Source organism: Gadus morhua, chromosome 5 (genome assembly GCF_902167405.1).
Source record: "Gadus morhua chromosome 5, gadMor3.0, whole genome shotgun sequence".
In the NCBI taxonomy this organism is placed as follows: Eukaryota; Metazoa; Chordata; class Actinopteri; order Gadiformes; family Gadidae; genus Gadus; species Gadus morhua.
In genome coordinates this window covers 6932207-6945000 of record NC_044052.1, presented here as the reverse complement: position 1 = coordinate 6945000, position 12794 = coordinate 6932207, and the positions used below count along the sequence as shown (strand labels likewise).

Genomic DNA, 12794 nt, shown 5'->3' with positions numbered 1-12794 from the left:
TGAAAATAGTTTGTTCAAAATACTTTTTATGTTCATATAAAGGGTAAGAGGATGCTATTTAATTCCTAGAATGTGCATCTAGGTGGTCAGATTACGATGGCTTTGAATAAAAAATACACACTCAGAGGGACAACATAACAAGCAAATTAAATATTGGTTTGTCTACAAAGGTCCCATTGAAGATTCTAACCAAATGTTAGTTGTGTGTGGGTGGGAATTGTTATGTGGGGAAGACACACTGTGTGTGTGTGTGTGTGTGTGTGTGTGTGTGTGTGTGTGTGTGTGTGTGTGTGTGTGTGTGTGTGTGTGTGTGTGTGTGTGTGTGGGGGTGGTTGGTTTACTGTATGCTGCAGTTGTTCCTTTTTCCTAGCTTAAATATAACGCTAGGTTACCAGGGAAGCTGTTTTGGAAAACTGGCACATGTTGTGAGAAGAGAGTCACTCTCGTAAAGACTCCAGCTTGATGCATCAAAGAGCAAGGGAAAGTATTCTAGGGGAAGCCAAAGTGTGTGTGTGTGTTTGCTGTGCGCTTTCATTTAATAATCAACCAATACCATGGCGTTGGTAGAATTTACTGGAACTCATTCCCGTCTCTGAGAGGAGTGCTGTTACACTTCTTTACTACACTATAGCTCTTTGTTACTGTATGCCTCTGTTGGATACTGTAGCATAATAAAACAGAAAGGTTCTTTATCAGGTGAATAACATTACAACTAAGGGTACACTAAAGTATACTTAAAGTATACATACTAAATAAATAATCTGTGAATAATTTGATGCTCGGTTTAAAAGAGATTTGTCTCTGACTCATAGATAAAAGAGATCCCTGGAGTGGAATGAGGTTTCAAGTTGAAGTCATCAGAGCAAGGAAATATAGCATGGTGTTTCGGTATTGGTGCAAGCCTTCTAATATACCACATTGTGGTGTATTTGTATTTCAATATTAAGCCTGCTCATCAATTTCAGTGCTTCAATGTCTTCATCGGTTCTCTGTGATATACCGATGGAAACACATGGAAAGACTCCATTTCCCAGGACCACCCAGTTGGTTCAATGGCGGCGCAACAGAACAGACGCTGGCCAGAGCCAAAACAGTGACGCTCCGTCCAGAGAGGGAGAGACAGAAGCACACACGCACACACACAAAGAAGGGGAAAGAGAGAGACGAAGAGAGAGAGGGGGGGAGATAGAGAGAGCTTCCATGTTGTGTAATGGCAGCAAGAGTCATAACTGCAACAATATGGGTTCTGTTTCTGGTTCTCTGGTTCACACGGAGGCACTCCAGCATGGGAGTGGAAAGCACCTGCTACTCAGCCAATACAGTTCATATGGGGGGGGGGGGGTTAGACAGAGGGGACTTCTGGGTAATTGACCAATGGAAGCACTTGACGAGTTTACTTATAGCTTTCTTTGTTGGCCAAGACTTCCTCCTAAGGTACCTCAGCCTTTAGCATACAACATATGTTAGCCAGCGTTCAGTGGGAAAGAAAAAGGGCACATTAAGTTCAATTCAACAGATCAGTTCAAGCTGGCTAGTTTCTCCTTTGTACATGTCAGTGTATGAATGGTATAGTCCATCTTCATCCATCGTCTTCAGTTAGAAGAGCAAGAGGTTCTGGACACCTTTTGTTGACCATTTTATGAGGATCAATATTTCTGAAGACCAACGGAACAACTAAGTTGGCACTGGTTTCCCACATTAGGTTGGGTTCCTTCCATCAGATAACCATTAAAACGAATGATAAAACGCCCTCTTCTCCCTCTCCCCGGCCAGCCATCCTCAGTGCCTCCAAGGAGGTGGTGCGGAGCAAGCGCCTCACCCAGGTCCTGGAGGTGGTGCTGGCCTTCGGCAACTTCATGAACAAGGGCCAGCGCGGCAACGCCTACGGCTTCAAGGTGTCCAGCCTCAACAAGATCGCCGACACCAAGTCCAGCATAGACCGGTAGGTGGCGCTCGCTCCAGCAAATGAAAAGTAATGCCTTCCAAGTTCAAACTCCTGGATGGTGGGTGATTGCTGCTCCACTGGTGTCGCTTGGAAGTGAAGCTCTTGGAAGTTCTCCATCCAGGCAGTTCTGGTTCCTGCTTCTTCACTTCTAGAGATGTTGGTTGCAGTATAAAGTATAGAAATACAGTGGCATAGATAATCAAACTTTAATGTTATCTTGATAGATACAGTATATGCTCTCTCTACTGAATAATTTTATAGTAGTTGTGGCAGTTTGTAGCGGTTTTTCCTTTTTCTTAAGGAATGAAAAGATGCCCTCTTAATCTTCTTTAGCTTTCAAAGTTATTTTTTGTCTAAGATTCTCTGGTAAAGCCCCTTGAAGTTGTGATACACGTCCATAGCAATAGGCTGGACTAATGCCAAAGACCTATGCCTACACAAGTGGGTTGACCATGCCCTGTGTCTGCCAGAAACATCACCATGCTGCACTACCTGATCATGATCTTCGAGAAGAACTACCCCGACACGCTGCAAATCCAGCAGGACCTGGGCAGTATACAGGAGGCGGCCAAAGTCAAGTGAGTGTGTGTGTGTGTGTGTGTGTGTGTTATTCCCACTGTGTAATGCATGTGTTTAAAATATAAAAATGGTAGTAGTAATCATATCATATACATAATAATATAATCTATTTAAACATTTGCTGAATAGAAACTACTGAATTGATTGAATGAATAGTGAGTCAGTAAAATAAACTGCTGAAACCCCATCCAGAGGTCTACAGCTAAAACAGTTGATACCATCATGCAAAGAGAGGTTCTTACATGTCTCCCCCCCCCCCCCCCCCCACAGTATGGCAGAGCTGGAGAAGGAGGTGCACCACATCAAGACTGGACTGAGGGCCCTGGAGGCGGTGAGTGGCGTTCCTCTGGGCGCTGTAGTCGGCTCCCATGCTACGGTTGGGCGTGTTCCATAAGGAACGCTCTGCTGGAGCCCGGTTTTGGGGGGCGTGCTAACCACGCACAAATGAGTTGACTCCCGCAACGAAGCGACGGACTCGCTGCTCAATTCCACGTTGTGTCGGAAGCGAAACAAAACCGTGTAAAGAATTGTTTGGTCGTCACACGTTGCGTTGTAGTATGTCGCGGCCGTTAAAAGCTACTTTAGTTTATGTAAGGAACATTATTTTTGAATGTCGCTTTCTATCAGATTCTTAACCCCCGTTCCCCCCCCCCCCCCCCCCCCCCCCCCCCCCCCCTGTTGCAGGAGTTGCAGTACCAGCAGAGCAGGACGCAGGAGCGGGGCGACAAGTTTGTGGCCGTGATCGGGGACTTCATCACCGTTGCGGGCTTCAGCTTCTCTGAACTGGAGGACCAGCTGAGTGAGGCCAAGGACAAGGTAATCACACACACCCCCCCCCCCCCAGGTCAGCCATAGGTATTCCCTCTAGTACCTCAGGGTATATTAGCCTTTTGCTCCTTCCTTTTATTCCCGCCCATCCCATTACGGGTGGGCGTGTGTGTGTGCCAAAGGCTAATATACCCTGAGAGCGAATATCCCAGCGAAGCTTCAGTTTCAGTGTTTTCAGAACATAACCCAAGCGGTTGGCTCAGCTCTCCCCCGTCCTCCTCCGTGGACAGAGCAGAGGCGCGGGGTTTTCCCCTGCACCGAGTCTTCTGTTGGCTTTGACCCACTGGAGGATGAGCATGAGTCAACCACAGCCACCCACCCAGGGTCTCCATGGCAACACGTGTGTGTGTGTGTGTGTGTGTGTGTGTGTGTGTGTGTGTGTGTGTGTGTGTGTGTGTGTGTGTGTGTGTGTGTGTGTGTGTGTGTGTGTGTGTGTGTGTGTGTGTGTGTGTGTGTTTCCATAAGTTTGTGTATCGCCCGCCGCACATGGCTAACATCCATTACAAAGGGATTACAGTTGTTCAAGGTCACGGAGGGTTATTGGCACAGAGGCTGCCAAAGCTGGGAAGGGATTTATATCCCCCCCATCCCCCCGTCTCATCCACAGAGATTGGTCGGGATTTGACAGACGTCCGCACACCCACACATTACAGACAAGGCAATGTTTAGTGTCTTTCCACCAGCAAAACGGTGACATTTTTAATACCAGTGTACAACGGACAACATCTGTGTCTGTATGCTTAAGCAAGCAGATGAAAATATTGAATCTAGGTCATCGGTGACAACAAGTGAAAGGACCGAGAAGAGTGTATCTACATTCAACCAAAGCTGTGTGAGGCATGGGCTCTTCTGTGACTCATACAAACACGCTCGCACAATGCCACATATCACGCTAGCTCAGATTCCACGCTCATTTTACACCCACTTTCACAAGTCGCAATGGTACTATTCAAACTCCTCTTTTAATAACGCCCTCAATTAAAAAGCCTTCTCTGATCTGGGTTGATATCATCTGCTTTCCATCGAGAAATCTGTTTGGGCAATCTCACTTTTTGAGAATACGGAGGCTAAATTGGCTCCCAAGTTTGTCCTGGCACACGAGCAAGGCACAGCTTGGGAGAGAGGAGACATATGGTGGTCCAAAAGCAAAGTCTTACATAAAGTGTGTGTGTGTGTGTGTGTGTGTGTTTGTGTCCTTAACACACAATCTATACTAAAAATAGATTGTTTCTGTTTGAGCTTGCTGTTTTCCACAAAAGGCGAAATAAAAGCATGCGTTTCCATGGGTTGCTCTACTGATCCGTTCTCTTGTTCTTATTTCTACCATCCATCCGTCCATCCATCCATCCATCCGTCCATATGTGGGGGTTCTCCTCTGACCAGTACAACAAGTCCCTGAAGCACTTTGGAGAGGAGGAGGGCCGCATGCAGCCTGACGAGTTCTTCGGCATCTTCGACACCTTCCTGCAGTCGTTTGGCGAGGCGCGGCTGGACCTGGAGAACATGCAGCGGCGCAAGGACGAGGAGGAGAGGAGGGCACGCATGGAGGCCATGGTGAGAGAGGAGAGGAGGAGGAGGAGGAGGAGAGGAGGGGAGGGCCCGCATGGAGGCCATGGTGAGAGAGGAGAGGAGGAGGAGGAGAGGATGGGAGGGCCCACATGGAGGCCATGGTGAGAGAAGAGAGGAGGAGGAGGAGGAGAGGAGGGGAGGGCCCGCATGGAGGCCATGGTGAGAGAGGAGAGGAGGAGGAGGAGGAGGAGGAGGAGAGGAGGGGAGGGCCCGCATGGAGGCCATGGTGAGAGAGGAGAGGAGGAGGAGGAGGAGAGGAGGAGGAGAGGAGGGGAGGGCCCGCATGGAGGCCATGGTGAGAGGAGAGGGGGGAGAGGAGGGGAGGGGGAGAGGAGGAGAGGAGGAGAGGAGGGCCCGCATGGAGGCCATGGTGAGAGGAGAGGAGAGGGGGGAGAGGAGGAGGAGAGGGGGAGAGAGAGAGAGAGAGAGAGAGAGAGAGAGAAAGAGAGGGAAGGGCATGGAGGAGAGAGAGAGATATTGACTCTAACGCCCACCCTCTTGCACTCTGTCGCCCTCTAGCTGAAGGAGCAGAGGGAGCGCGAGCGGCGGTCCAAGAAGGGCGGCGGCTCCGAGGAGGTGGGCGGGGAGTTTGACGACCTGGTGTCGGCGCTCCGCTCGGGCGAGGTCTTCGACAAAGACCTGAACAAGTTCAAGCGCAACCGCAAACGCTCGGTCAACAGCCTGGCGGAGGGCGCCGGGCGGGAGCGGCCCGTGGCCAAGGTCACCTACTAACTAGACCGGGGTCCTGACACACACCTGGCTCCAAATGGACGGCGCGAGTCGGCCGCGGCTTGGCGGTCCGGCAGGCGCGCGCACTCACGCAGCTACACCTTGCTTATTACTTATTAGTATTACGTTAAGTCTGGCTCCTCCAGGCCATCGATGAAGTTTGAAGAGGACCTATGTTGAAAAAACACGGGCTGCACTCGGGCCCGTGTTGCGGTGTGGGGGTGTGTGTGTGTGTGTGTGTGTGTGTGTGTGGGCGTGTCTTGCCATGGCGATTGAAGGACGTCACACTCCACAAACTCCGAACTCGAGTTGAGCGGCTCTCCCACGCCGTACTTCCACCTGAACTCCCCTCTGAGATACATTAAGGTGGACCACTGTGATGACGATAGCCCCCCCCCCCCCCCCTCCATGTGTTCTGCGTTTGCCATGACCACACTATGCCCCCACCACCACCACCACCTTAACGGAATTTGACCTTATGTCTCCGTGCTCTCCTGGCAACTACCCACTAGTCCCACAGTGAGACATCAGCAGTAGATCTGCCTGCCCCCTTATAGGGGACCCCCTGTTCGTCTCTAAAAACACACAGGAAGTCGGGCACCCGCCGCCAAAAGTCGAGACGAGCTTGCGTCGGACGGGACGAGCTCGGATCGGACGGGACGAGCTCGGACAGGACGAGCTCGGATCGGACGAGCCAGACGGCCGCTCCCGTTTCGTTGCAGAACTGTCTAATCGGGACATTTCGGTGTGGTACAACGTCCCGTTGATGTTCATTTTTGTTTGCCAACGTTTGCTTCGTCCTCTGTCCCATGCCATGTCACCCTTTGACCGAAGGTTCCTAGACACCAACCGCTAGTCCACTGGAACCTCAACGGCCAGCAATGAGACAACTGATGGCAAATCTTCACCATTACAGATGTATGTATGTTTGTGAGCTGCTCTTATAGCGGGAGTGTGTGAGCAAAATACATGGGGCAGATTTGGGGATATTGGTTGTCCTACCTGAGAGGGTGCTCCAGCACACAGCATTCCCAGTTAGGGGGAGTAAGGAAGGAAGGACGGACAGACGGACGGACAGTCGGAAAGATAGACAGTTGAGGACGAGGAAGCTTTTTTTCTTCTGGCAGACGGCTCCTGAGGACATGGCACGGAAAACCTATTTTCAGCGTGTGCTGGGTTCACTGTGTAAAGAGGGCAGGGGCCAGGCCTCTGTTGGGGTATTTCTGCAATTGTTACCAGAAGAGAAATATTGCGTTGGCATTACCGAGTGCCAAAGAGTGGAAAATTGTATATGTATTAATGCAAGATATACTGCAATTAGGAGTATATATATTTAGATTCAGACAAGCTAATTGCAAAGATGTCGTTTTTTTATGTTTTCATTGCATTATTTGGTCTTTGTATACACATTTGAGGTTATGTCTTCACATTGCAAAACGGACTGCTATTGAAATGTCCTTACCTTTTGTACTTTTTTTGTTACTTACAATTATTAGGACATCTGCTTTTCCTTTCCCCACATTTGCACTTTCCTTTCCAAGGGAGAATTGTGCCCTTTAGTACCAACTACATCTTAACCACACTGTGCTCTTCTTTAAAACACACTTTGAAGTTCTGCATGGGGGGAGGGGGGATACATATTAGCCTGTTTGTGTTGAAATCGTGTTGAATGTCAGTTCAAATATTAATAAGCACAGGATGAACACGAACGATGCAAAGAGAAACATTTGTTTATCCAAATAGGAAAAGGATTGAAATTATGGACAGGCTTGTGTTGACGTTGCCAAAATCAGACCTTGGACACAAGGTGTCTCGCGAAAGATTGACCGTGTCTGATGATGGATTGGATGAAAATACTGGTGTTTTGAGAGATTTGTACTAAAACCCTGAGCAAAACCATGAGAATGCTCTGGCGGGCCTGTACCAGGGTTCAAACACAATGCGCCTGGAGAGAAAATGATCTGAACTTCCTGTTTACATTTGACACCCTTCACCAAGTCTGTAGACGAGATGGAAGCCCTCTGTAGCCTAGGTCCACTTGTATTCGAAGGCAGTTTGAAATTTATATTTTCTGGGCTACAAGTAAGTCGAATGAAGGGAGATGCAAGGCCAAATGTATGTTTGTTGCTATTTAATGGAAAGGTCTGGATTGTGTTTGCTTTTGGTACATAGTCGTGTGTGTGTGTGTGTGTGTGTGTGTGTGTGTGTGTGTGTGTGTGTGTGTGTGTGTGTGTGTGTGTGTGTGTGTGTGTGTGCGCGCGCAAGATGTCTATGCAAACATAGTTGTGTTAGACGAGCAAATGAAAAATAACTCTCAAAATCCTGTTTTAGGCTAAGACAAATCAAGGAACTTAAAGAACAATCCCGTTACAAGGGGTGATCAAATAAACCTGTTTCTCCGCATTAATTTACACTGTCGTTAAATGCACCCTATTATTTTGTCAATTTAATCGTTTATTTGATTCTCAATAGCTAAAATGCTGGAAACACAAATAGGTCTCGAAGGATAGCACTTGAATCCTAAGCCACTTGACACAGTGTAAAAAGACCCAAGGGAGCCAACCTAATAAGTCTATTAAAACACAAGATGGCCAACCTAAGACTTCAATAAAAAGAACAAAAGGTAGCCAACCTAAGACGTCTATTAGAACACAAGGTAGCCAACCTAGGATTTCTAATAAAAACACAAGGCTAATGGCCTCAAACACCTCTAATGTGTGTTTTTCATCTTTTATGCCATAGAATATTAATAAGACAAAACCAGGTCCTTTTCGCAAAGTTATTGCCTCATTTCTCTGGTAAACATAAAGAGGCCCTCTTCGGTTCAAAAGCTTTCATCTGAGATTTAAAAAATAAGTAAGCGTGTGTGGCGCCGGTGTCTCCCCCTTTGCTACAGTTAATGAAACCAAAAGTAACTCCCAGATATTGACTTCAGTTCTCAGATTATTAGAATTTTCCTCAAACAGCTTTAACCCATATTGTACGTGAGACCATTTACCGACGGGAATGGCAACTTGGTCAGTATTAATCATATTGTTACCTGTTTTAGAGTGAGGATGTGTTGACTGGCTTAGGAGTTTAAAATATAGCAAAAAAAAGAATAACTTGATTCAATGCAGTTTTTTTCAGAATGGTACACTTCCATTCACGACGATAATTTCATAATCTTATCTTCCACCCTTCCTTTCAAGAAAAAATAGATCTAAAGAAAAATTGTGTTTGTACAGAATATGTTTATGATCTAATGGTAATTGATGAGGTGCAGGTGCACTATGGAGGGATGGTAAATTATGGGTTGTACAATGAAGTGATGACAGAATAATGGGGTGCATCCCAGAAAGACAAAAAAGACAAGGTGCTAGTGGGTTTGGATGTGTGGCGCTGTAGTCAACACATTGACATAAGCGACCAGTGGATATGTAGGCCAAACGAAAAAATCTCCTCCATATATGCTACAGCTTTACAAGAGTGCATTAGCATTGTTTTCCAATCCTATGGATTTTCCTCCTCCCAGTATGTGTAAAATAACAAGGGGGAGATGACCTCACCATAATGCAGTTCCTTAATTCGCCACTGGGCGTCAGCCTGCATGCCTCAAACAAGGTGCACCGAGGGGGACCCTTTGACTTCTTAAGACCCTTTTAGTATGAAATCGCTTGCAACACTTTTGACTCCACAATTTGTACTAGCTCCCGAAAGAAAGTATTTTGCACCCACTTTTTGAAGATGTATAAGTGTGGGGATCTCTATATTTTTTTCATGGTTACAAAGAAGATTTGAAAACCTCCACCGAAGGATATAGTTCTAACAATGTGCACATCATTCTCGATGTTTGGTTGAGGAATGTTACGTTTTCGTGTAAATTGTACCTTATTTATTTGCCTTATTAAGTTTGCTACATGTTGTATGTATACACAGCATTACAAATACAATAAAATGTTAATTAAAAAATGACGATATATGATTATACAGTGGTCCATGTATATTGAATAGCTTTCAGACTTATGAGAATGTCTTTCCCTTATTTCATTTCTATGATTTTATTTAGTTTTCTATTTTCTTTGCCATCCCTGTGTCTTTTTGTAGGGTTACAATAAACCTTTGTTCCTAACATGGAGGTTCTTCTTTTTTTTAGTTGGGTGCATTACTACGAAATGTCCAACAGGGGTCAGAGTTGCAACTAATTCTGCCTGGTGGATGCATTGTTAAACTGCCCAGCAGGAGTCAGAATAGGATATGTATTTAATTTCAGATGAGTCTCATAAATTAGCATATTGTGGAAAAGTTCATTGCAATAATTATTCAAAGAGTGAAACTCATTTTATATAGATGCATTACACCCAAAGTGAAATATTTCAAGCCTTTATTTTTTATTAATCTATATCTATATGGCTTCCAGCTCATGAAAACCCAACATTTAGTATCTCAGAAAAGTTGAATATTGTGAAAGAAAATAAATTAATAAAAAGCTCTAATCAGCTAATTACCTCAAAATACCTGCAAAGGTTTACTAAGCCTTTTAATGGTCTCTACATCTGGTTCAATAGGCTACACATTCATGGGGAAGACTGCTGACCTGACAGTTGAGCAGAAGACAGTCATGGACACCCTCCACAAGGAGGCTAACGGGCCTCTATGGATTCTGTTTTGTGCTTTTTGTGCGAGATGACCCAGAAATACTTTGAATTTGAATACTATGGAAATTGTTCAAATTCTAAAAGTGCTTATAGGAAAGGTGCCTCGATGCAGCCTTTAACCCATCTTTAGCATAGGTTACTCCTGTCCAACCTTTAAAAAAGGAAAGGAGATGTTTGTAACCCATAATCCTTTACAGCGGTAATATTTAAAGCAACAGGCCACCGACAAAGTTTACAGACTCTACGCGAAGACGCATGAGAGACCCATGATTGTTAGAGCCATTTTTTGGTTTGGCCATGTTTGATTTATTTATTAATATGCAAGATGGTTTTGGCTTAGCCATTTGAGTTAATTGTTTATTTTATCTGTTTTCATTTAGTAAAATCATATTCTCCATTTGACATGCTGGGATGCCGTATTTGGGTTGATGAAGCGCACCTGTGTGTATTTAGGAGAGGAGCCACAGGTGAATAGGTAGATGGAAAGCGGTACAGTTTTTTAACCGCCCAGTGACAGCCCCTTTGATATATATGTTGGAACAGGATTTTGTTGATCCTTCATGTTTTATTTTTTCAGTGAAATAAATACCGTAAAGCTCACGGACGATCCCAGACTTATTTTTGGAATCAAAAGGAGCGAGCGTGTCTAAAAAGCCAAAATCCCGAAAGACCATGAATTTTTTGATTAACCGCAAAATAAGTCACGACATTTAGTTAAAAAACAGCATTGTAGAGCTTTAGCCAAAAAAACCTGCGTATTGTGGAGCTTTAGTTAACAAACTACGCATTGTGGAGTATCAAGCCTGCGGGACAAGCTCAAGAAGGCGAGAACCACAACTTCCTCCGTATGGAGGGTCCACTCTCCGGGGGGTGGCCTTGGTGAGAGAGAGAGTAGGTTTTTCCGCTGTGTTCCGGACACCTGGAACATGGACAGCCCTCAGGCTTAGAAAATGGGGAAACGCCCACGTAAGGAGCCTTTGCGTGACCTGCAGGCTCTGCCTCGATCTGGTGCCCCCCTGATAAGATCCGCGAAAACTCTAACATATATGAATTGGGTCGTCCCCAGAGGGAATCAAACCCCTACACTATGGCAGTTTTGGCCATATATATATATATAGCTATTGATAGATCTTCTCCAACGTATACCATTACATCAAACAGCTTCTCCATCACACAGCTCAATGTATTGCTTATCAATTGTCTCTATCTATACAGCGATAAGTACATTGATAGTCACACAAAGGAAAAACCCAACCTGCCACACCACAGTGCTGGGCTCCGGGGCTGCAGCTGGATGCTACTCGTTCACCATGTGTTCTACAGAGAGACAACTAACTAGCTAGCCTGTTCGTGTATTCCTACAAATTCTCTGAAACGGTTAAACCCATGAAGCGTGAGTCAGTATGCTTCATGATACCATTGCACTAAACCCTTGATCCAAAGTGTAAAACAATATACAACATCCACGTCACACTTTTTCACGGTTACTTTTTGACTTTCTCATCCCTCCCTTTGTGTTCAATATATTGTAGGCTATGTGTGCACTTTACGTCTGTTGTTCGTGGGGTTATGTGCATATGTCTTTGAGTGTGAGTGTGTGTTTGTTTGTTGTGGCAACCCGGTTCCGTAAGAGACTGTTTGTCACAGCAAGTACCACGCTCGGGATTCTGGTTTAAGCCGCAGTCGGCGTTTATTCACAAGAATAGGCAAAAGAATAAGGTATATATCACTGTGCTAGGGTCTCCGTGAGCCTCGTAGCATGGGACGTGTCGATGGCCTCCTCCTTGTAGGTCTGACTGCCTCTCCCCTGGAATGAGTCCTCGGCTGCCTTTTAAGATGTCCGCCCGCTCCTTTCCTCCCTCCGGCCAGGTGTTCCCCATCTGGCTGATGAGGGTGAGGAATGTAGTGCTCTTTGCCTCCGGCTAGTGGATGGCGGCGGTACACGCCCTCCACAACTCGCCCCCGGATCCCCCTGGTGGGGAGCACCTTACTGACGTATGGTCGTGGGACCACTAATTGTTCCGTCACCTCCCCCTCTTTTTCCACTACTCAGTAGAGCAGTCCCCCCCTGGTGCTAAAATGTGGGTGCGGTAAGCAACTCACGAGTCCTGGGTTTGTCCGTCGTGGGCGAGGACGTGGCTCCAGGCATGCTTTAGGGCGGCGTCCCGTAGTTGAGCACTGGCGAACTGGCCCGTCCGAGTAGTACCTACTCCCCCTGCCGGTAGGAAGTCCGAGAAGTCGGTGAGGGGAGAACTATCGGGTGGGTTGTTAAGGTGCCCGTTAAGGTGTCCATTGTGCCTGGGGGAGGCCCCTGCGATCCGGACCGGGCGGACCCCCCTGCTGTGTGGATCGGGGAACCCGGTGGCGTGGGCCCGTTCCCTTTGGAGCCCTGATCCTCGGCCGTCGTCTCCCCCGGGGTCGCCGGACGCTGCGTGGCCCCGTAGGCCGGTCAAGCCATCCTCCCAGCTCGGCGGGGAGGCTCTCTCTGGGGCCGGGGTCCCCGCTCC

The 12794-nt window shown here is 46.7% G+C and overlaps 1 protein-coding gene across 4 annotated transcripts in view; it reads left to right on the top strand.

Moving 5' to 3' along the window:
* Positions 1-9765, top strand: part of daam2 (dishevelled associated activator of morphogenesis 2) — a 75883-nt gene extending 66118 nt beyond the window's left edge. For 3 of the 4 annotated variants that reach the window (XM_030356133.1, XM_030356132.1, XM_030356135.1), the window contains 6 exons: positions 1774-1942; positions 2416-2523; positions 2795-2855; positions 3209-3340; positions 4736-4906; positions 5441-5653. In XM_030356133.1, the coding sequence (XP_030211993.1) occupies positions 1774-1942; positions 2416-2523; positions 2795-2855; positions 3209-3340; positions 4736-4906; positions 5441-5653 (854 nt within the window). Of the gene's footprint in view, positions 1-1773; positions 1943-2415; positions 2524-2794; positions 2856-3208; positions 3341-4735; positions 4907-5440 lie in introns of all 4 variants that reach the window. The other variant, XM_030356134.1, reaches the window with a different exon arrangement.
* The last annotated feature ends 3029 nt before the right edge of the window (positions 9766-12794 follow it).